Raw genomic sequence first — 24089 nt, forward strand, 5'->3', positions numbered from 1 at the left:
CTTGGTCGCCTACTGGACACAATGGAGACCTGCCGTGAAGTCCCCTACCCCGGCTCTGGGCGAAGACCAGCAAGCAAGGTCACCAATCCAACATGGCAGGTGATGGCAGCGGTGGTCAGTGCCAACGTCCTGCAAAAGAGGACAGCCATCCAGTGTCAAAAGAGGATGAATGATCACCTCCATTCCACCAGGGTAAGTCACTCTTCTCATCACTCTCAACTCGCACACTCACAAACTCATTACACATCCACAGGGCCCTCACTCACTGCCAGTTCAAGGGACATCACCATTCACTCTCTCACATACGCCTTCTTCTGACCTGTGGTTCGTGTCCTCATTCCATCCATGACACCACTCACCACCCACACATACCAGGCATCCTTCTCATCTGGCCTGGCAGGCGTCCTGGTTATACTCTCTCCATTTGTATTCATAAGGACAAGCTGGCACACAACAAAAGGGAGAGGTTGCAGGCTATTGGAGGAATGTTCGAATTCAAGGCCCTCATAGATTTTTGGAAATAGAGTCATCCAACTGGCCGGTGACGATCTCCACCATTCCTGTGCTGACAGTGAGTTCGGCAGTGCTCAACCAACTGAGGATCCAGCAACTTCCATCAGACAACCATGCTATGAGTGAGTTCCCCTGTTTCACAGTCAGCTGCTATGCTTTCATAGGCACATCTGGGAAGCAGCTGAGGGGGTCCACGAGCCAGGTCCTCGACTCAAGCCCCGAAGATGCCTCAAAAGAACCAACTGATGACACTCTAACTGAAGACCTGTCACAGCATTCACCAACACCCTTCACTAGCGCAGAGACACACACCTTGGTGGGACCTAGTTCTAGGTTGCCTTGGGGTCACAATCTTGTGAGCACATCACACTGCCTGATCCACAGCGGGTGGCGGCAGGAGATTGCCAGGTTTCCGGCACTCAGAGGACTGCTGGAACCCAGATATCTGCTGAGGCTGAGTCAGATGATGAGCCTCTGGACTTGGTCATACCTCAGTTGCTGGAGCTGCAAAGGCAAGCTCAGGAATTTCAGGAAGGGATGTCCACTGCACTCCTCAGATTGCAAGGCACAGTGGAGGAGTCCGTCTGCCTTCAGTCTGAGGTGATAGTGCCGGCATGCCAATGCACCAAGGTCACTGATATGATGGCTGCTGCCACAGAGGCCTTGGTCCAGGACATCGGTCCTGCACTGCTGGGCGAGCTGAACTCCATCGCAGATGCCATAGTTGGCCTCCAACAGTGTCAACACGAGAGGGGTGCAGGGCAGCTCGATCTCACTCCAGCTTGCCCTTCTCTTCAAAGAGTGAGCCGAGGACATCAGGCACCCATAAGGAGGAGGACCAGCAGTTTGATATCCCAGGGCCATCTACCCAGGTAACTCCCAGAGAGTCCTGCCAGTCCAAATCCCCTCTTCCTGTTGACCCTGCAGTTGGACTCAACAGGGCAAGGAGGGTGCAACTGGCCCACAGCTGGATATCCAAAGCAGGCTGGGAGCCTCTAAGTCTCGGCCTGCTAGAGGATGCCCGCCAACTCATCACAGTCAGGGCATAGCAGTCCACCTCCGCTGTGGATGCCAGGGGAGCACCAAGACATAGTGGCAGGGTGAGGAAGGTTAAGAAGATGTAGTTACACATCACTTATACATAATGTTCACTATTGCAAATAAACTCCCAATAATACCTCCTTGACTATGGCCTCTTGTTATGATAAACTGTGTCCGTGTCACTCAGATGTGAACCAATGGTTCCTGCACAAGATAAAGGCAGGTGTACCAGTCCAGGGCCTCTTCCCTGTGCAGTGTGTAACCTTTAGACCAAAGTGCTGATCTGGCTTCACACTCACTGGACACATTAGTGATGCCTGCACCTCGACAGTGCTTGTCATTGCTGCCAGAAAGACATGGGGAAGTGTCACATAGTTCCGTCATTAACTCCATGTGCTCTCAGCACCTTTGAGGTGGGGCTGGCCCCCCATCTCTTCAGCATCGGTGACCAGAGGTGCTGTACTCCTGAACAGGTCAGGTGCTGAAGGCTGACAATGGATCAGGTGCACGACTGTGTCTCCATGATATGACTCCAATCACAGAGCACAAGTGAATTGCCCGCAGCCAGGAGTCAGACATTCACAGATACAATGTGAGGATCTATGGAGTGTCCTCACCGCATGTCGTCATCATCCTCCTGGAATCTAGCAACTATTAGAGCCTCCACTGCATCTCCTTGACATAAGCCTAAGTACTGAGGGTATGTACGCTGCCATCAGCCACACAGGAGTCAAATGTTCACAGATGCAAGGTGAGGGTGTCAGGACTGTCCTCACTGCATCTCGTCATCATCCTCCATGAATCTTGCAGTTACGAAGGCCCCCTGAGTGCACCTGCTTCGTCTGGCCAGTGTGATGGCCTCATCGCTGGCATCCTCGCCTCTGAGGACCTCATCACCGTCTTTCCTTTCAATGTGCTCCTCATTGGTGGAGACATGCAGCTCTTCTATCTCCTCCTCAGCCAGGTCCTCCTTCTGTTGTAGCGCCAGGCTGTGTAGCACGCAGCAAGCGACGATGATGCGCGACACCCTCAGTGAACTGTATTGCAGTGGTCCACTGGAACTGTTGAGGCACCAAAACCTTACTTTCAAATTGTCTATTGTTTGCTCCACCAAAGTCCTGGTCACTGCATGAGCCTCTGCTGCAGCCTGATGCCACCACAAGGGTGCCATCAGCCACGTCCTCTGTGGGTAGCTCTTGTCCCTGTACAGCCAACGCTGTAGCCACTGTGGACCCTGGAAGATGTCAGGAATCTGAGACCTGCTAAGGATGTAGGAGCTGTGAACGCATCCGGGGAATCGTGCACAGATCTGTAGGATGCGTTTGTGGTGGTCGCACACCAGCTGAACATTCAGCGAGTGGAAGCCCTTCTGGTTGATGTAGTTGACTGCCTGTTGCTATGGAGATCTAAGAGCCATGTGAGTGCAGTCAATGGCACCCTACGCCTGTGGACAACCAGAAATCCCAGCACTCTTGCTTCCTGATCCCGGACGAAATGCAAAAAGTTCTGTGCCTTCACAAAGATGGTGTGTGTGACCTCCTGGATACACTTGTGCATGGAGGCTTGATAGATCCTGCACAGGCCACCTGTGGTGCCCTGGAAAGAGCCATTGGCATAAAAATTGAGCGGCCCAGTCACTTTTACACCCACTGGCAGTGGCTTCCCTCCATGTCCCCATAGCGCCAAATCCTGCAGCAGGTGGCATATGTGACCGACCAGTTCCCTAGACATGCGCAGTCTTCAGCGACACTGGTTCTTGGTCATCTGAAGGAATGACAGGCGCTGTCTATAGATCCTGGGTCTAGCGAGGTGCCAACGAGTGACGGCTCTCTGCGGATTTTCAGCTGCAGGCCCTGCTGCCCCTTCATTATGAGGGAGGTGCTCCTTTTTTGCCAAGCCAGATGCCTTCGCTGCATTCTTTTTCTTCTCTGTTCTCTTTAAGCCATGAGACATACTGCTAAATCATCAGGCTCCAGGATCCTGAGTTTCTCCTGCAGGATCAAAGAGGGAGACATGTGGATTAGTATTTGTGTCCTAAGAACCTCACTTGGTTAAGTCTGAAGGCCCCTTCATGCATGTGTGAGAATGCTGGCCACCACTTGGATCGTCAGTATGCGGTGTGCTCATTGGCTGCTCAAAACCCCACCCACTTCGACCCACTCCACTTGATTGATTGGCGGCAGCTTTGCCCATTGGACTGCATGCTGTGTTCACAGTTCAGGCGCAGGCATTCTCCTAACCCGCACTGTAAAGCTGCGCTGTTAGCTTGAACCATGGGGGATACTGGTCCAAACCTGAATAAAGACATTGCAAGGGGCTGTGAGCACCTCCACCAGTGACTGCACCATGGCCACCTTTCGCAAGGGGATTCTACAACCTGCCCAGTCGGCCAATTGTTCTGCTGGCCCCTAAACGGACATTAATTTGCAGTCTGTGCCCAAGGGGTGAAAAGTTCTGGAGCATTTGGTGGCACTTTTGTACTTTGGCATTGCTTGAGTGGAAAGAAAAGAAGCCCAAATCCAAGCATGTCAATGGAGCTGCAGCTGAACGGTCTCAGCTGCCGAAGAATGCTCACTTTTGACAAGCTTTTCCAACTGTGTGGCCGCTTCCCTCACCGTTCCCCCACCCCACTCACCCAACATGTGCTTGTGTACTTCCTTCAGTCTGTGCTGCCTTGCCCCCCACCATGCTGGCCTGACCCACCCTCAAGCCCTTGCTCCAGAAACACACTGAAAACCAGCTGGAATAAAGTGACTTGCCTGTGCACACCCACCTCCCGCGAAAGAGCGGCACCTCTTCCTTGATGTACCACGGGCAATGCTCGCGAGTGCTGCGCAAGGTTGTGTGCACTCATCTCCGAGTTCCCCTCAAAGGTCAGGTCGCCAGTGCACACCTTTTAAAGGCAGTCGTGAAGCATGCCGCTCTGAAGTCAGCCGATGTGAGATACATTTGATGGTTGGGGCAGGGGGGTGATTCCAGCGAGCAGGGCTTATAATGTGATGCTAAAGTGTTGAAATTAGGTGCCCAATGTGCGGCGGTGGGAAATGCAGCCTGCCATGGAGAGGTGGAGCAGACCATCGCAAACTAGTTTCACGATGGCGTAAAACAGATTGTTGCCTTCTCACTATATTGTTCCTCCAGCCTGACATGACCCCAAGACCATGGGCAAAAGAGACACTGAAACTTAATGGATATTAGATGAATGGCAAATGGATCCCTCTGACCTTTCTTTGTATTGTGATGGCCCATTGTCCAAATACAAAGGCCTTGGCAGTCTTGAACTCTCAAGGTGTGAAAAGCCAAAACACGATGTTTTTTGACTTAATACACCCCCCTTATTTGGAAAAGAACTTTGGACTTGTAACAGGTTACATGGGTAAGACAGCCATGTTTGTTGCCTGCTTTTAAATTAACAGTAGGAGCTGTTCTAAGACAGAGACTCCATCAGAAAGCCATGAACCAGCTGCAGTCAACTTAAGCAGCCAAGGTAGTAAACAGCAATACCTTGAAAGTGGGAGGATGACTCACTTCTGCCTGTTCAAAATTCAAGTTCACCTGAGAACCAACCTCCTGGAAATTCAGCTACAAGAAGTTTCACAACTAACTGAGGATCGTCTGCTTTTAAGACCTTTACTTCAACTAAAAGCATCAATTCATCTAAGAAACTACAGGCCTGCCATGAAAGCGAGCCTAAGACCATTGTACTTGCAATCACATTGTTTTTTGCTTCCCCTGTATCTAATCTTTGCGTGATTTATAGGTCTGAATTTTCAGCTCGGTGGGCGGGCGCGATCAGCGGGCCCGGGAGCAGTTGGGAAATGGACCACCGACCATGATCGGCCCCCAACCATGATTTCATGCTGACTGGCCATTCAACAGCCAGCCAGTGTGAAGCATGCGCTGAAAAACTCAGTGTTGCTGGGGTGGGGGCGGGAAGAGGGTGGGTGATGACGTCAATGCGGGTGCGGGCCCGCACTGACAGAAAGCTCCCTGATGGCAGAGAGCTGCCTCAGGGAGCTGAAGACTTGAAACCCAGGAAATGAAATTCTTAAAATCAGGAAAAAATCGTCCAAGCATCACAATCAGGCACCGGAACATAGAGATTATAAAAATGGTGTCCATAGATTTCTATTTTTATTTTATTTAATAATGGAAGCCTCATCCCACCCTTGGATGAAAGACGTAAAGGCCGCCTGGCCGATTTGCCGGTCCAACAACCGCAAGGTTGGATGGGCTACGTCAAATGACAGACAATTGCGCCATTAATGGGCTTAATTGTCCTCTTAATTGTCGGTGGGTGCGCTTCCGACTTTTGCACGTGCCCGCTGTCCGAAATATCGCGTGATTTCACACCCGATCGGGTCCGGCGCATGCCCGCCTGATCAGCATAAAATTCAGCCCATAGTGTGTGTGAGATGTCATGTTTTTAAAGCTCCGGGGCAAGTGTGGGATAATTTGTAACCGTCCTTATTTTAAAAGTCACAAAAACGGCTTACCGCTGGGTTTTGGGACAACCACTCTGAGGGTAAAATTATACACACACCTCACATACAAAGCACTTTGATCACAGGCAATAAGAAAACACACAAATTCTGTCCATAACAGAATACATGTCTACAGTTCATCCTGTTTAGGATGTGACGGGGAGCATGTCTCATGCAAGAAAGTAAATCATATGCCTCGAAGAATTTTATGAAAAGAGAGAAAAATTATGGTCAGATTAAAAAAGAACCTGTTGTTTTTGACTCTGCAATGTTCTGCGTAATATAAATAACCATTGAAAGTGATTTCAAACCACTCGAAGCTTTTGTGAAGAGTAATCTGATATCTCTGGAGCTTTTTGGGTGCAGCTATGTCTTCAAAAGTCTGAATTCAGTATTGTATACAGAAAAGGCAAAGAAATGTTTCCTACTGATACCCTAAACAAGCCATATCACAGACTCACACAGTGCAGAAGAGGCCCTTCAGCCCATCGAGTCTGCACCGACACGTGAGAAACACCTGACCTATCTAATCCCATTTACCAGCACTTGGCCCATAGCCTTGAATGTTATGACGTGCCAAGTGCTCATCCAGGTACTTTTTAAAGGATGTGAGGCAACCCGCCTCTACCACCCTCCCAGGCAGCGCATTCCAGACCGTCAACACCCTCTGGGTAAAAAAAAATTTCCTTACATCCCCCCTAAACTTCCGCATATGATGAAAAATGTTGGAAATGAGGCAGTCAAGCCAATTAAAGTTCAAAACCTATTGCATTTGTATAACTGTGGATGGAATGACCACAATTAAACGAGTTAGTGTAATAAGTGAAGATCTAAATTGTTGAGATTGACAATCTCTAAAGAACTAATAAAGCCTGTGTGATGAACTCCGGTTTGCCAGTGATACTTTCCCAAAACCAATGGTCTTTTGTTCCTATTAGTGGTCAGAATATCTAATTTTTATGGAACCTTCAAGCATCACTATGCTTGTGTGACTGCCTTTTTGCTGACTGATTCAAAGTTTTCAAGCTTCTCTGTTACAGGAGAAGAGATCAATGGGTCTTCCAGCACCAAAGTGCAAAGTTTCTTTATGAATGTGCATACATGCTGATGAATCACCCATTGTTCAGGCTCTGAGAGGAACTGCTTGCTATTTTGGTGCATTAATTATGTCTCCTTTGACGGATTTACAACCTAACATGGGGCTGTCCTGCAAAGTAAACCCCTCTTACGCAAGCATTTTGTTCAAAACACATTTTAAAATAACTCCTGTATAGATCATTTTTGTGAAAAAATGGCTGTATACCACAGACATGCGATAATTCTACACCTCCATCTGTCATAAAGATGGTCTACATGGACTAAAAAAAAATCACACAAATAAAATCACCCTCCTCTGCCTAGCTGAACTTGTTCTCACATTAAACAACTTTTTGCTGCCTGACTCAACACTGAATTCAACAATTTCTGATCATAACCAATGCTCACGTTTATTTTTCATTGGACAATGGCAGTTGGTAAGATCCTATTGTTATAAAAGCAAAGAAATGTGGATGCTGGAAATCCAAAACAAAAACAGAAACAGAAATACCTGGAAAAACTCAGCAGGTCTGGCAGCATCGGCAGAGAAGAGTATAGTTGGCGTTTTGAGTCCCCATGACCCTTCAACAAAACTAAGTAAAAATAGGAAAGGGGTGAAATATAAGCTGATTTAAGGGGGTCGGGGGGGGGGGGCCTTGTTGGGACAAGAAGCCAGTAATAGGTGGAAATAACCAAAAGCTCTCACAGACAAAAGGACAAAGTGGTTTTGAAGGTGGTGATATTATCTAAAGGAATGTGCTAATTAAGGGTAGGAAGCAGGACAAACAAGGTACAGATAGCTCTAGTGGGGGTGGGGTGGGGTGAAGGAATACTAAAAAGGCTAAAAGGTAGAGAAAAAAACGGGTGGAAATACATTTAAAAATAATGGAAATAGGTGGGAAAAGAAAAATCTACATAAATTATTGGAAAAAACAAAAAGGAGGGGGAAGAAACGGAAAAGGGTGGGGATGGAGGAGAGAGTTCATGATCTAAAATTGTTGAACTCAATATTCAGTCCGGAAGGCTGTAAAGTGCCTAGTCGGAAGATGAGGTGCTGTTCCTCCAATTTGCATTGAGCTTCACTGGAACAATGCAGCAGGCCAAGGATGGACATGTGGGTATGACAGCAGGGTGGAGTGTTGAAATGGAAAGCCACAGGGAGGTCTGGGTAATGCTTGCGGACAGACCGAAGGTGTTCTGCAAAGCGGTCACCCAGTCTGTGTTTGGTTTCTCCAATGTAGAGGAAACCGCATTGGGAGCAACGACTGCAGTAGACTAAGTTGAGGGAAGTGCAAGTGAAATGCTGCTTCACTTGAAAAGAGTGTTTGGGCCCTTGGATGGTGAGGAGAGAGGAAGTGAAGGGGCAGGTGTTGCATTTTCTGCGGTTGCATGGGAAGGTGCCGTGGGAGGGGGTTGAGGAGTAGGGGATGATGGAGGAGTGGAGCAGGGTGTCATTGGGGGAGTGATCCCTATGGAATGCTGCTGGGGGGGTGAAGGGAAGATGTGTTTGGTGGTGGCATCATGCTGGAGTTGGCGGAAATGGCGGAGGATGATCCTTTGAATGCGGAGGCTGGTGGGGTGATAAGTGAGGACAAGGGGGACCCTATCATGTTTCTGGGATGGAGGAGAAGGCGTGAGGGCGGATCCTATTGTTGTTATTGATAGTTCCTCAAAACTTATCTTTTGTTTCTTTACTTGACCCATTGTCACCTCCTTTTGTCTTGCATCATCATACTTTTCATCATTTAATCTCTCCTATCTTTCACCCTATCACAGTCCTTCCCTTTTCTTCTTTCCTCACCAGCCACTTTTCCTTGTCTCTACGTTTCCTTAAACCCTGTCACATACCTAACATTTTACTGTTCTAACAAAAGATTATCAACCAAGAACATGAATTTGGTTTCTCTCCCCACAGATGCTGCCTGACATGCTGAGTATTTATAGCACATTATGTTTTTATTTCAGATTTCTAGGCAAGAGTGGTCATAGCATAATAGAGTTTCATATTCAGCTTGAGGGTGAGAAACTTGGGTCAGAAACTATTGTCATAAACTTAAATAAAGGTGATTACAAAGTTATGAAGATAGAGTTGGTTACAGTGGACTGGGAAATAGGTTATAAGGTAAGATGGTAGAGAAGCAGGCACAGGAAATTAAGGAGATATTTCATAATTCTCAACAAAGATATATTCAATTTAGAAAGAAAGACTCTATGACAAGAATTCACAATCAGTGGCTAATTCTGCCAGACCTGCTGAGTTTTTCCAACATTTTCTGTTTTTATTTCAGATTTCCAGCATCCGCAGTATTTCACTTTTAGGCAGATTATTGCTCTACTAGGGAGTCAAGGGTTCTTGGGGGGCAGACAGAAAAGTGAAGGCCACAATGAGGTCAGCCATGATTTTATTGAATGGCAGAGCAAGTTCAAGGGGCCGAATGGCTTACTCCTCCTATTTCTTATGTTCTTATGAATTCCTGCATCTGTGCCATTTTACTTTTTTAACTTTTTACTGAACTCCAATCGTTTCTTCCAGATAAAAGTTGTCACTCCGGGAACCTGTATGTATCCTAGCTATGTCTGTCTTTTTGTAGGGTATATTGAACATACCTTGTTTCAGTTCTACTCAGGTTCACCTCCAACTTTCTTCTTCCATTATACAGATTGCTATGTCAGAGATACTTCTTGTTCTCACCCTAATCTGGAGAATTTCATGAATTTTGCTTCATATTCCCATATATCTGATCCATCTCTGACACTTCCATGCCTTTCTTGGACTTCTCAATTCAATCCCTGTAGGTATGATACTTTCTGACATCTATTACAAGTTCATCAATTACCATTAACTACCTACATTATACTTCTTCCCTCTGTTTCCTGTAAGGACTTCATTTTCGGAGTTTCTCAATCTCTGTTGCATCTGCTCTGAACATGCTAGCTTCTACACCAGAGATTTGAAAATTTCCCCATTTTTCTTCGGCTGAGGATTCTCTGTCCATGGTAGACAGGTCCCTGGACCTAATCTGTCCCATTTACTATAATTAAGGCCTCATCCCATCACCATAGATGAGTTTCTACCATCTCCAACATGATGCCACCACCAAATACATTTTCCCTTGCCATTTCCTCATGGCAATGCAAAGAGACTATTTCTTCCATGAAATTGTAGTTTACCCTTCCAACATCCTAATACCCATTCTCCTTACCAACTTCCCATGCAAGTGAAATTCAGGCAACACCTATCCATTCACCTTATTTCCCATCACTGTCTAAAGCTCCAAACAAACCTTCTAAGTGAGACAATGATTTATTTGTACCTCCTCTAATCTAGTATATTGCATTCATTGCTCATAACACTGTATCGTATACATCAGGGAAACCAAATGTAGATCAGATGAGCATTTTGTTGAATGTGTCGAGAAGCATGGTCCTTGTTGTTTGCCACTTTAATTGTCCATCTTTGATTCTGCTCTGTTCTTGGTCTTCTGGAGAATTACAGTAAAGCTCAATGTAAGGTCAAGGAACAGCACCTCATCCTTCTACCAGGAACTCTGCAGCCCTCTGGCCTTAACAAATTTAACAACTTTTGAGCTTAACTACACTTCCTGTTTTCTCTCTGGTTATAGGTGCTGATAAAGTAGGATGCATGTGTCAGCACTTTTGGGGACGGGGGAAGGAGTAGATTGATGTTTTGGGATGTGAATCCCTCATTGTATACTGCTGGTAGGGTGGTTTGCACTACCAGACTTTGGGACTGCTGAAGCTCTGTTTTTCTAGGTTTGCATGCCACCCCTCCCTAGTTTAGCTAACATACTCTCACTGTCCAGGCATTCTCTGTCTCATATATGTTAATCAATTCTTTAATTTTTCTGATCATGCTTCCTTTTGTCTTCATTCCTTTACTTTTACCTTTTTCTTTTCAAAAACTGGAAGCTTGTCGTGTCATAAAATATTAAACCATAACATTGAAGAACTCGCCTTTTTTATATCATCCAAGGTGTGTATTTCAGGGGAAAGGCCTCCATGTACACAAAGAAACTGTTGGTTCATCAGTGCAGCGAGGGGAAGACAGTCAAAAGCTTCCATACATGCATCGTATATCTGTTCTGAATACTTGATTTTACCTGAGAAAAAAAGTTCCATGTTGATTTCAGTATATTACATCTCTAAAATTTTGCAATAATAAACCATCATGCAAGGTCATTTTTAATTACTTTACAAGAAAAGGATCAAGGTAAGGTTTTTTTTGGAAGTAATTTTCAACTTCACCATGTGGACAGTAACTTGATAGATTGGATTGTCTATCCATCGTAGAATCCAACCAATTTGTATCCCAGAGAACACTTTGCCTAATTTGCTTTTACATTTTGCAGGAATAACTTTTTGTGTCACGCCCAAGAGAGAAGGAAGACAGAGGTGGCATTTCAGACATCAGATATTTGACCATAATGAAATGCTGGGAAGGAACTCTACTCTCACCATGGGAGATGGCAAGATCGGAAGGACACTGAAGTCAGCAGATAAGTGCCGCACAGCTAGACGGTTGCCAGAACATCCCTGTGAAGCTGCACATTGCCACTACCATTCATGTACGTCTCTACATTCCTTAGGCAGAAATTTGTTGGCCCAGGACGGTGGGCTGGGAAGTGGAGGTGACCGGTAAGATAGCAGGAAGCCACTCCAGAAGTTTCTCAGCAGCAGACTGGGAGCCAGATTGGCTGGCTACCACATAAAGTCAGACAGCTAGTTTAAACAATTAAGCCCTCTGTTCGGGGTAATTTTTCAGGGAGGTCTACCAGCAGCGGAGCCCTCTCCCATCATACATTGAAGCTGCCAGCTACATGGATGCAATCTGGGAGGTCATCAGAGGTGGAGACTCCATCCTCCAAAGAGGGGTCTGCGGGCAGGAAAGGTATCCCCTGTGGCCCTAATGCTTCCCACAGTGGGTTTTCCCTTCATCCCATGAAGCCTTCTCCATCAGCCATTGAGAATATTAAAATAAAAGTTCTCCTCCTAGGGTGCCTCCATTTTGAAGCACCCTCATGTTCTCTGGTGGGGCTGTCAAGGCTTAAGAGCTGCTGGCCCTCTGTTGGGCCTGTAATGTCTACATCCTGATTGATATCCTTAAATGAATGGTGAGGTCGGAGGTGGCCAATTAATTTGCTGCCTCCAGGAATATTGCTGAACTGATCCTGCCAGCATTTGGTGCCGAAATCAGGGTCCTAAAGCCTGGGGTAAAATCAAGCCCTTTAATTCTACGGCTGTTAACCTCACCCATTGTAAGCTTCTGCACTGCAGATAATGAAGAGAAAGAAGATGATGACGAACACAAGATGGAAGGGCAGGAAAGAAGGAAATTGCTCTTCATGGGCAATGCTGATGACAACTATGAGAGGATATTAAGGAGATGCTCACACAGTAGCCCTGGAGCAACGTCCTACCTCATATTCCTCTGCCACAGTCTCTTCATTCTTAGCTCCTACATCGCTTGTTTTCTTATTCCCATGGACCAAATCAGGTACTTTCACCGAGGGGAAATAAGACAGTATAGCGAGGATGTGGCTCCAGGTGATTTATGGAGCAAAAGCGAACTGGAGGCATGGGAACTTGATAAGGACATGCCACCTTTTCTGTGATGGCTAAGAAAATTGTCTACTGCATTGGAGTTGTGGCACTTGGGTGAAAAGAGAGATATTTGAGGAACACCAGACCTACATGCAGGTTCTGTGGTCAGTCTCCGAGGGTGTGCAGGAACTGACTACTGATCCTGCTGCCCTCGTTTGTAGGAACATCAAAGAAGATTTTTGTTTGTTGCCGGAGCCAATGGAGCTTGTGATACTTTCATTGTAATGTGACAGACCAGCTCCTCAAAGTGGCTTGGGCTCATTCCACAAAACCACAGACTGTGGCTCTGGTGGCAGTCATGAAAAATAAGCCCACATATTGCACGTCTGATCCATGTTCCAGTGAAATGGTGACAATAGGATTGGACCTGTATGAGGCTGATTATACAGGGAATCTGGCCTTCCCTCTGAGAGCAGCAGAGGACAAATCAGGCCACATCCTGCATACCAGCTTTCTAATACTGGGGCTGGAAAGCAGGCTGTTGTCTTTCAGAATTTGATAATTGCATTTAGGCCAATCAGTTTATTAAATACTGAGACAATTGATTTTTAGCTCTGATGAAATGGTGACAAATAGAGTGGACCCAAATGACCCATGCATCTGGCCTTCTCCCATAGAGTATCATACAAGTTACACATAGGAGACAACACCAAATTGCTCAGGCAGAAGCTCCAGAGAAGCCGCTTGCACTGCATCTCTCCCAGAACTAAGCTGTTTCCAAAACAGTAACATCACCTTTAGATTCACACATAAACAATAGGCACTTGAGCATGGTTTAAAATAATCAGGCTACCGATGGAGCTATAGCTCAGTAAAGAATCAACATATTCAGGTGAAATGAGGGAAACTGTCATAAAGAAAGAACAAACTTCGCACCTTTGGTTTATTCTGTAAGATCTGTCACTATTGAAAATTCAAACTTTATTTAGGTTACATATTTATTCCTACTCCTTTCTTTCCAAAACAATTCTGCCCTGTCTACATATGGCTGCTGCCCAGTTAAAGTCAATCTCCATGACCTCTGATACCATCTTTCTCAAATCCTAAAAGTAATCAATAATTTATTTTATAAAATTAATTCGTCTGTACTATCTACACAATAAACATGATTCATTAAATGTTGGGCAGGATTTCCCCTCATTGCACTAAGTGCGGCTGCAGGTGTGAAAAACGGAATTCTACCTGCCAGCCGCAATGGCGGGTTTTCACGCCATGTCGTTTGCTTCCCGTCAATTTAATACATGCACGGGAAACACATTGGATCGCGGTCGGCCTCTGATTCGTTCACCCCACCATGAGCTCACCGTTTCCTCATTCCAGGTGCCGGATTTAAATGGCACCCGTGCACAGTTTTTTTATTGTCTCCAGCCCAGGACTGCTCCACAGAAGACATGGCTTCCAAAGGGAAGAAGCATTCTGCTCCGAAATTCAGTGATGCCTTACTGGAATACCTGCTGGGTGCATCAAAGCCCGCTACAATGTCCTCTACCCCTGTGACGGCCAGAGGAGGTCCACCAACATCACTGCTCTGACTTGGCAGGCGGTGGCAGCGGTGGTCAGTGTCAATACAGCACAGAAGAGGTCAGCTACCCAGCGCAGAAACAGGAAGAATGATCTCATCCGTGCCACCAAGGTAAGTCAACCATCTCGTCACTCTCAACTCACACACTCTCCAGCCCATTACACATTCACTGGCATTTCACACGCTGTCAGCTCAAGGGACATCGTCACTCACTCTCTCACACACACCTTCACGTCATGGCTGCTCTCACCACCCATATATGGCAGGCATACTTATCATCTGTCCTGGCAAGCATCCTACTCACACTCTATATCTGCTTTTATGTAGGACAAGCTTGTACACAATCAAAGGGAGAGGTCTCAGACTGGGGGTGGAGTGACCAAAATCAACCTCCTCACCCCCTATAGGAATTGAGATGTCGAGCTGGCTGGAGAGAACATGGGCAGTGCCTGCGCCGACGGTGAGGTGGACGGCACACACCCAAGTGAGGATCCTGCACCAGCTCATCCCTAATGCAACCATATTGTGAGTGCATTGCCCTGTTTTAGAGTCACCTGCCATGCACTAATTATCTCTACTTTCTTTCATAGGCGCCTCTTGAAAGCTCCCAAGGGCATTCGCAAGCCAGGCCCTCAGTTCCAGCCCTGACGACACCTTAGATAAGGAACCAGAGCAGAGCTCCGTAGAAGAAGATTTAGGAGCACAACGGTGGCAAGGGTGTTCACAACATTGTATATAGGCCAGAATTTTTCAGTCGGTGGCAGGCTCTGGGGGAGCGGGAGGGGGCGATCGCGGAGCTGATCGCTGCCCGCGATCTGCTCCATGCCGCCATTTTACGTGGGTGGGCCAATTAAGGTCTGCCTAATGTAAGATGCGAGCTGTAGCGCTCAGCGCTACCTGTGTGGGCGGGCAGAGGAGACAGAGTCGGGGCCAGCCTCAGGGAGATTTAAGGGCTTTTGAAATTATTAAATAAATGGAGTAAAAATTTAATTAAACATGTCCCCTCATGTGACTGTGTCATATGAGATGGGACATGTTTTGATATTTCAGAAAAAATGTTTATTTAATTATCAAAGGCTTTAGGAAACCTCATCTCGCTCGTGGATGAGGTTTCCTAAAAAACATGAAAGCCGCTTGGCCTTTTCGACTACCCGTCAACCTTAAGGTTGGACAGGCAGTGTTAACAATGACCTTAATAACTTCCTTAATAGCCTTAATAGGCCATTTAAATATCGATGGGCGCGTGCCGGAGTCGCCTGTGCGCCCTCTGAACGAAACATCGTGACACAGCGCAATGATGTCGGGATGTACGTCATTATGCATCATTTTACGCATCTGCATATCGGGCCCAACCACGCATGCCAACTGAAAAATCCTGCCCATAATGTTCACAAATGTAAACAGAATCGCACCCATTTCACATCTCCTCTTGTATATGCTTCATTTTTACAATGAGCTGTGTTGCTGTCAATCAGGTGTGATACCATGGTCCCTCCCCCTACTTATCACAGGTGTCGCTATTATGGGCCTCTCCTCAATGTGGTGTGCTTCCATATGACCACAGTGTGTGGCCCTTTCCAGATCATTGTTGACATCAGTGATGTCTTGACCTTAATGTTAAGTGTGCTTGTGGAACAAACCTTGTTCACATGCTTTGCAGGATCATGTCATGTTAATTCTTGGCTGTGTAAGATTGAAGCAGAGGTGTTCTCCTATCTCGTCTGCATTCTTGAAAGCTGAAGGTGTAGTCTACAAGGAGAGATGTGTTAACAGATGGAGAAGGGTCATATATCTTGCAACTCCATGTGCTCTCTGTTATCCGGCTGGGTTTTCATGCTATGAGCCCATACTCAGAGCTCATGTGCGCTCCTATTTCCCAACCACGTTGCTGACTTTCCGAGTGTACATTTGCTCAGCTCAACATAAATGGGAGCACCTTGTCACCTTAAGGTGCTGAAGCTCTGCCCCTCTCAGCCACATTATTGCCCTGGCGCTCAAATCTAAAGCTTGAGCATTTCTCAACCTGTAATTGTCTGTATTGCAGCCACAAGGCTCTCGTCAATGTTGGGATACAGCGTTGTCCGTCCCAGCACCTAAACGCTCACTGAGATGTGTGATGCTAATTGCAAATGGTGGTTTTTGGCAGTTAATAGAGCCTTTGAGCATGCTCTGGAAGTGCACATCGTAGCTTTAGACAGTGTTCAAGGGAGCAATGGGATAGGAGCGAGGATGTACTGAAGCTGAAGTCTGCTCTTTTTTAGCAATGACTCGTGACCTTGAGGGCTTCACAGCGTCTGAGAATTTTGTAGTTTGAAAGGACCAGGGCTGGTCATGAGGACACAATATGTGTCTTAAAGAGGAGGCATTTTAATGTCTTACGTGCAAGTGGTTGAACATCGTCATCCTCAGGTGGTCCACATGTATAGTAAGCTGAGGGTAAAACCAGGCCAGCATCCCTAACTGAGAGTGCCAGATATTAATGTGATAGAGAAGAAGGTGACACAGAGGATTGAGTTATCTCAGAACAGATGCGCACCTGCGGAACATCCTCAGCTGCCTTGGGCAAAGTGTCACCTATCAGTTTCACCATCGATGTAACACAGAATGCGTTGTCCCGTTGCTGGTGGTGGATCTTCTTGAGGAGCTTTGCCAAACCGAAGACATACAGCTATGAGCCCACAGAGCTCCTGGAACAGTTCCTGGCTCTTGCAGGCTGCCACTGCGACTGGGGTGCTGGAGATACGCTTGACGAGGCAGCACCTTCTGACATCTGATTCCGGGACGTCCTCAAGTCAGCACCTCATGTCAGCAAGGACACATGCTGCCAAGGCTTCATCATCTTTCAAAGGATCAGGACATTGTGAGCCTGATTTATAATTATTCACTCTCATATTGAAGTGCATAGTTGAAATGAGAAAAATAGCAACACTGGTGCTCATGCTGGCCCATGATGGAGGGCAGTTGTCCAAGAGGGCACTCACTGCAACTTGTCATCCTCCTCGTGGAATCTGCTCCCCTCCCAGTTCCCACGATGCCAATTCCTGGAGCATGTGGAAAAGTGAGTCATCAGATCCCTGAACATGCAGAGCCATCGGCGACACTGGTTCTTGCTCATCTGCAGATAAGACATGTGAGTTCTGTAGACCCTCGGTCTTGCGAGCCACCTACGCTCGACTTTTCTGTGAGCCTCATCCTCTGCATCCAGAGGGGGCCCTGCTCACCCTTGGTCTTGAAAGTTTTGCCTCTCCCTTTGGTGAGCCAGGTGCCTCCGTTGCAATCTTCTCCTTTTCTCCTACCTGTAAGTGATTATGCAGGCAGCAATAAATCCAGGCTCCATCTTCCTGGTGGTCTCCTCTCTGTATCAGTGAGAAACACACGATTCAGCATTTGTCTCCAAAGGTCCTCTTTGAGTCAATGACTTGTTAGTGAATGTGGGTTCAAGGGCTTTGTTCCCATGTTGGAAAATACTCGCCCCTGAAATGATGGCCAGTACAGGGTGCGTATCAAGGCGCTCGCCCCCAACCCCACTCCACAACCCCCCCCCAGCTTTTACATGAACAACTGCTATGGCATTGCTTTGGCCAAGCACTTGGATGTGCTGCTTTCAGGCAAGAAACCTGCATCCTCATTCACTGCACTCTATTACTACACTCTTTGGAATAAACATGAGGGTAAATGTTTATTCAGGAAATTAGATTATTTGACTGGGGCCTGAAGCTTCTCTTCTGTGAACCTTCCAGCGCCACAATTTTAACACACTTCTGAAGCTTGTCCAGTTGCCTGATTGCTGTGGAGTTCGTTATATCTCTGGGGAATTTCCACGCTATGAACAAGGGGTTAAAACAAGGAGATTGATTAGTGCCACTTTGTGGGATTAGTCTTGCATGAATGTGCATCATTGCTTCACTTTCCTGATTCCCTGCATTGTCATTGAAAGGCTCCTAACATGTCTCAGCTGTGCCTCTCTCATTTGGGACTGCACAGTTCAGTTGGGTGCCCCTTTAATCAGCACCCTCAATGCATGTCCCTACCCTACTATCTGCCTGCAGAGCCCTCACCAGCAGAGTTTCTCCTCATTTTAATTTTGTACTGCGCCATTGCTACAGTTTGGAAGGTGGTGGTGCTGAGGTCTCACTGCCAGACCAGGTCGAACCCTCCCTGTGTGAGTATGGAAACCCCTCGCATCATCCTGGAGGAGCTTAATGTTCAGGTTTCCCTCTCTCCAAGACCTCTCAATCCTCTCCCTGTATTCCTTAATCCCAGTTTGTTTGTGCTGAATATCTGTTTGTTAGCCCCTCAATATTTTGAGGCGGATGTGCCTTTGTCCCGAGTGGACCTCCCCCCTCCCCATCTTGAGGACACTTGCACAGTTAGACGCATACCACCCCCCCCCACCCCCTGTACACCCTCACGGTGCCTTTTACCCACTTGTAAGCTGCAGATGCCTCCCCTGACTGAGTATGCCATCTGTGGCCCAGTATGATGCCAGAAACCCCAGAACCGAACTGCATAACATTCTGGGCACAACTGAGACTGGACTGAAATGCTCTCCCCCTCCTTGGACAGTTTTTGTAAGTTCAACAATGTAAACTGAAGCGCGTTTTCACTCAGCGCTCCTCCTATTCTGGCAGCAAGTGACTTATGTCATTCTGTAACATATACTCTCCCCATCGAGGCATTGAGGATGCTACCCCCCAACCCCCTCAGCCTCCCCTCAGTTATGTTTGTGAGTGCAACCTTCCCCACTCCTACCCCCCAGTATAACCCTAGCCCTTCAGCCCCTTCCTATGCTTCAGGCCAGTCCCCCCTTTCCGCAGTATACAACCCTAGCCCTGCTGCCCCTTCCTATGCCTCAGGCTAGTTCCCCCCCCACCTTCCCCAGTGCAGCCCCTTCTCATGCCTCAGGCCAGTTTAGCTCCTTCCCCGTGCAGCCCTAACCCTGCAGCCCACCGCTGGTCTGGTAGGTAGAGACTTGCCTCTGATACCCCACCGAAAGTGATGTGGTGCTGCCTGCAAAGCCTGGCGCTGATTACTACGAGCGCTGCCTAATGCAAGGTAGGCAAACGAACCTCAAAGTCATGAGTGCACTGCAGGACATCACGTGCACGTCACTTATATACCATTGTGAAACACGTCAATCTAATTACGCACTGACGTGCCTTGATGATCCAGCATGGGGGGATGATTCTGGCAAGGAGTCCTTATAATGAGATGCAAATAAATTGAAATGAAATTCCCAAAGTGCTGCAGTGAGAAACATGGCCTGCTATTGAAGGCTGCAGCACACAATCACAAACTGGTTTTACGACGACGTCAAACCGATTTTTGGCCTTTACGCAATATTTTCTGCTCCTGGCCTCCATGACACCTGCTGTGAACGGGACCGGAAAATCCCGGCTGTTGTGTTTATAAAGCCTCAAAATTAAGTACAAAGATACCCATTACAACTTCAAATGTCTTTTACACACATCAGTTGCAATGTACTGTTTGGGAAAGGAAGTAGTGGTTCTTATTAGACACTCAGCCGAGTCTTCTGGTTTATATCTAAATCATAGCTTGCACGCTATGTAGGAGTCTTCAAAGTAGTAGGAGCATAGGAACAGGAGAAGGCCATTCAGCCCATTGAGTCTGCTCTGCCATTCAATATGATCATGGCTGATCGAACATTTCAATGCCTTTTACCCACAATACCCAGAACCCTTTACATTATTGTTAATCAGAAGTCTATCATTCTCTACCTTAAACATACTCAATGACTGAGCTTCCACAGCCCTCTGGGGTAGAGAATTCCAAAGATTAACACTCTGAATAAAGAAATTTCTCCTCATCTCAGTCCTAAGTGGCTTCGCCCTTATTTTGAAATTGTGTCCCCTGGTTCTAGACTACCCAACAAGGGGAAACATCTTGCCTGCAACTAAGCTGTCTATTCCTTTAAGTATTTTGTAGGTTTAAATGAGATCACCCCCTCATTCTTCGAAACTCTGGAGAACACAGGCCCAGTTTCCCCAATCTCCCTTCATAAGACAGTCCCATCATTTCTGGAACAAGTCTGGTGAACCTTCATTGCACTCCCTCTATGGCAACAATATCCTTTCTGAAGTAAGGGGACCAAAACTGCACACACTACTCCAGCTGCAGTCTAACTAAGCTGCTAAACAATTGAAGCAAGACATCACTACTCCTGTATTCAAATCCGCTTGCAATAAAGGCCAACATTCCATTAGCCTTCCTAATTGCCTGCTGTACCTGCAAGTTAGTTTTTAAAGGGCAGATAATATTAAAATGAAGAGGTAACTGATTTGAATTGCTCAGGTGAAATACTTTTTTTTAAAAGATAGAACATAAAATAACTTATATGTGTTATTTGAAACAAATTTTCATATGTATGGTAAGTTAGAAGCCACAAAATGACTATTTTTTGAAGCTTGAAGAAAATAATTATTTTCCCATTAGGGATAATGCATTCACAAACTACAGTAATTAAAGTTCAATTAGATGAATACAACCCAAATTATCCTTTAAGTTCATAAAAGTATTATTAATGGCTAATATACAATGAATATGCACATTTTTATAATGTTTTAAGTCCAAGATCTCATAGATGGTTGTCGCACAACAAATTCAATCAGTAATTTTTTCACTGCCAATACATCTGTTTGCCTGTTCCTAATTCGATGATTTTCAAGCTTTTATTAAGTAGTAATCATTTTTAACTTAGTGTTTTTGCAACAATGTGGAATAAAATACTGATGCAGGCTTAATTTTTTTTTTAAAAAGGCTGTCAAAATAACCATGACTTTTAGACATTATAACACTGAAGAAGTAAGTCTGAATTTGATATGTTCCAGCTTCATTTTGTGTTAAACTTAAAATATTAGGAAATCAACAATTGTTTTTGAAGTTAATGTTTTAAAGGCTAGATCTATTCTAAAAGGCTTTCTTCACTTCACCAACAAAAGAATTTGATTAATCTGAGTATTCATTTGAATTTTCATTGTTATGGTTAGGGGAGCCTTGTGCAATGGGGAGAAAAGTTACAATGAATCAAACAAATGAATGGGGTCAATAGAAGCTCATCCAATGAGCTTGGGAAAGCACAGGTGATAAACTGGGGTCATTTGCACCCATTTTTGGGGACCACAAGTAATATATTAGCATGGACAGAGGATCTGTTAACAGGCAGAGAACATGGAGTAGAGATAAACAGGGCATTTTCAAGTTGGCAGGCTATGACTAGCGGCGTGCCACAAGAATCAATGCTAGTGCCTCAGTTATTTACAATCTAAATTAACTTAGATAAGCAGACAGAGTAATGTAAGTTTTCTGATGATACAAAGCTAGATGGGAATGCGAGCTGTGAGGAGGATACAAAGATGCTGTAAAGAGACATAAACCATTGAAGTGAGTGGGCAGCAAGGTGGCAGATGCAGTATAATGTGTGAAAGTGTGAGGTTATGCACTTTGGTGGTAAGAGTAGAAAAACAGATTATTTTTTAAAAGGCATGAAACTTATTAATGTTCAGAGAGATTTGGGTGTACTCATACAAGGAACACAGGAAGTTAGCATGTAGGTACAGAAAACAACTAAGAAGGCAAATGGCTTTTTGACCTTTATTGCAAGGTGATTGGAGTCCAAGCATAAGGAAGTCTTGCTACAATTATATAGAGCTTTGGTAAGGCCATTGCTGTGCCAAGTTTTGGTCTCCATATTTAAAGAAGGATATACTTGCATTGGAGGTAGTACAGCGAAGGTTCACTTGATTGGTTCTCGGCATGAGAGGGTTGTCTGCTGATGAGAGACTGAGTAAATTGGGTCTATACTGTTAAACTTCTGACAGGTGGTTAGGTTCAGTGAGTGGGCAAAAATTTGATAGATGGAGTATAATGTGGGAAAATGTGAACTTGTCCACTTTGGCAGGAAGAATAGAAAAGCAGCATATTATTTAAATGGAGAGAGATCTACAGTCCTGCTACATGAATCACAAAATGTTGGTATGCAAGTACAGCAAGTAATTAGGAAAGCAAATCAAATGTTGGCATTTGTTGCAAGAGAATCGAATATAAAAGTATGAAAGTGTTGCTACAGCTGTACAGAGCCTTTGTGAGACCGCATCTGGAATATTGTGTGTAGTTTTGGTCTCCATACTTAAGAAAGGATATAATTGCATTAGAAGTAGTTCACTCAGCCAAACTCTAGAATGAAGGAGTTATCAGATGAGGAAAAATTGAACAGGCTTGGCCTATAACCCTGGGAATTTAGAAGAATGAGAGGTCTTCACATTGAAACAGTTAAGATACTGAGGGGACGACAGGGTGGATGCTGTGAAGATGTTTCTCCTTGTGGGGAGTCTAGAACTAGGGGACACAATTAAAAAAAATGTCTCCCATCTAAGAATGAGATGAGGAGTATTCTTTTTCTCTTAGAGGGTCATTAGTCCATGGAATTCTCTTCCCCAGAGAGCAGGAAAGGATAGCTCATTGAATATATTCACGGCTGAGTTGGATATATTTTTGATCAACAAGGGAGTCAAGGGTATGGGGGCGCAGATAGGAAGGTGGAGTTGAGGCCACATTCAGATCAGCCATGATCTTATTGAATGGCAGAGCAAGCTCAAGGAGCCGAATCACCTACTCCTGCTTCAAATTCTTGTGTTTTTTGTGTCCAGCAGTTAACTTTTACTCAGTTTTAGATTTATTCATGAAGTGATACATTACAAATGTATATTTCCAAACTCTACAACCGACCATCAATGTCACTAAGTGTCTCTTTATATGTGCACATTTAATTATCCAATGAATGTCCCTACCTGCATTTTAACCTTATTTTACATATTCTCTGGAGTTCTGAAGAATGAGACATACAAGATTCTGAAGGGGTTTGACAGGGTAGACACAGAGGCTGTTTCCTTGGCTGGGGAATCCAGAATACACAGACACAGTTTCAGGATAAGGTAAAGTAATTAGCCATAGTCCATAAAGGACCATAGGCATCTCTCTCCATTAGAGTTGGACAATTAGTTATATATAGCTACAAAGGCACCACTCCGCAAGCGTGGGCAAGGTGAGAATGCAGGCCTCCATGAGCTACCACAGCCGGTACAGGGATTGAACCCGTGCGTTTGGCATCATTCTGCTACAAACTCTAGCCAACTGAGCTATCTGACCACCGCCCCCATCTTGCGATAAGGGCCAATTATGCAGGGGTGAGATGAGGAGAATTTTTTTCACTCAAAGGTCTGAGAGTCTTTGGCGTTCTCTACCCTGGAGAGTTGTGGATGGTTCATCGTTGAATCTATTTAAGACTGAGTTGGGCATATTTTTGGTTTTTCGAGGAATCAAGGCATGTGGGGAACAGGTGAGAAAGTGGAGTTGAAGCCAAAGATCAGTCATGCTGGTGAAACAGGTTTGAGGTGCCATATGCTTGACTCCTCTTATTTCTTTTATTCTTATGTTTTTAAGGATTATCCACCTGTGCTATTTAAAAGGATCATTAACCAATTACAGGCAAGTTGCTGATTGATTTCTCCAGGCTGTTGCATATAATTCTATTAATGTTTAGTGCTTTCCATCATTATTTCAAGTTCCAAAGGTCTACACAGATGATGTATCAAGTGCTGAAGGATTTTTTGCTGACTTCAATGTTTCTTCACAAACCACTTGTTTTTAGGCATAGGAGCACAAGTAGACATTCCCCTTGCAATACAGCATGATTGGGAGAATGAATAGAGCCCATACAGAGCAGGACAAGCTGCCAGAAGAGAGAGGAGAAGGAAGTGAAGAAGGGCTTTCATCAGGAGGCCATATAAACCCTGGGTGTTCAGGGACCAATT

At 45.5% G+C, this 24089-nt stretch overlaps 1 protein-coding gene across 3 annotated transcripts in view; it reads right to left on the reverse strand.

The window, feature by feature from the left end:
• LOC144685840 (protein phosphatase 3 catalytic subunit alpha-like) overlaps positions 1-24089 on the reverse strand; it is a 492753-nt gene that overhangs the window by 112145 nt on the left and 356519 nt on the right. For all 3 annotated transcript variants that reach the window (XM_078550784.1, XM_078550785.1, XM_078550786.1), the window contains one exon: positions 11091-11236. In XM_078550784.1, the coding sequence (XP_078406910.1) occupies positions 11091-11236 (146 nt within the window). The remainder of the gene's footprint in view (positions 1-11090; positions 11237-24089) is intronic.

Source organism: Cetorhinus maximus, chromosome 10 (genome assembly GCF_964194155.1).
Source record: "Cetorhinus maximus chromosome 10, sCetMax3.hap1.1, whole genome shotgun sequence".
NCBI classification, from domain to species: Eukaryota; Metazoa; Chordata; class Chondrichthyes; order Lamniformes; family Cetorhinidae; genus Cetorhinus; species Cetorhinus maximus.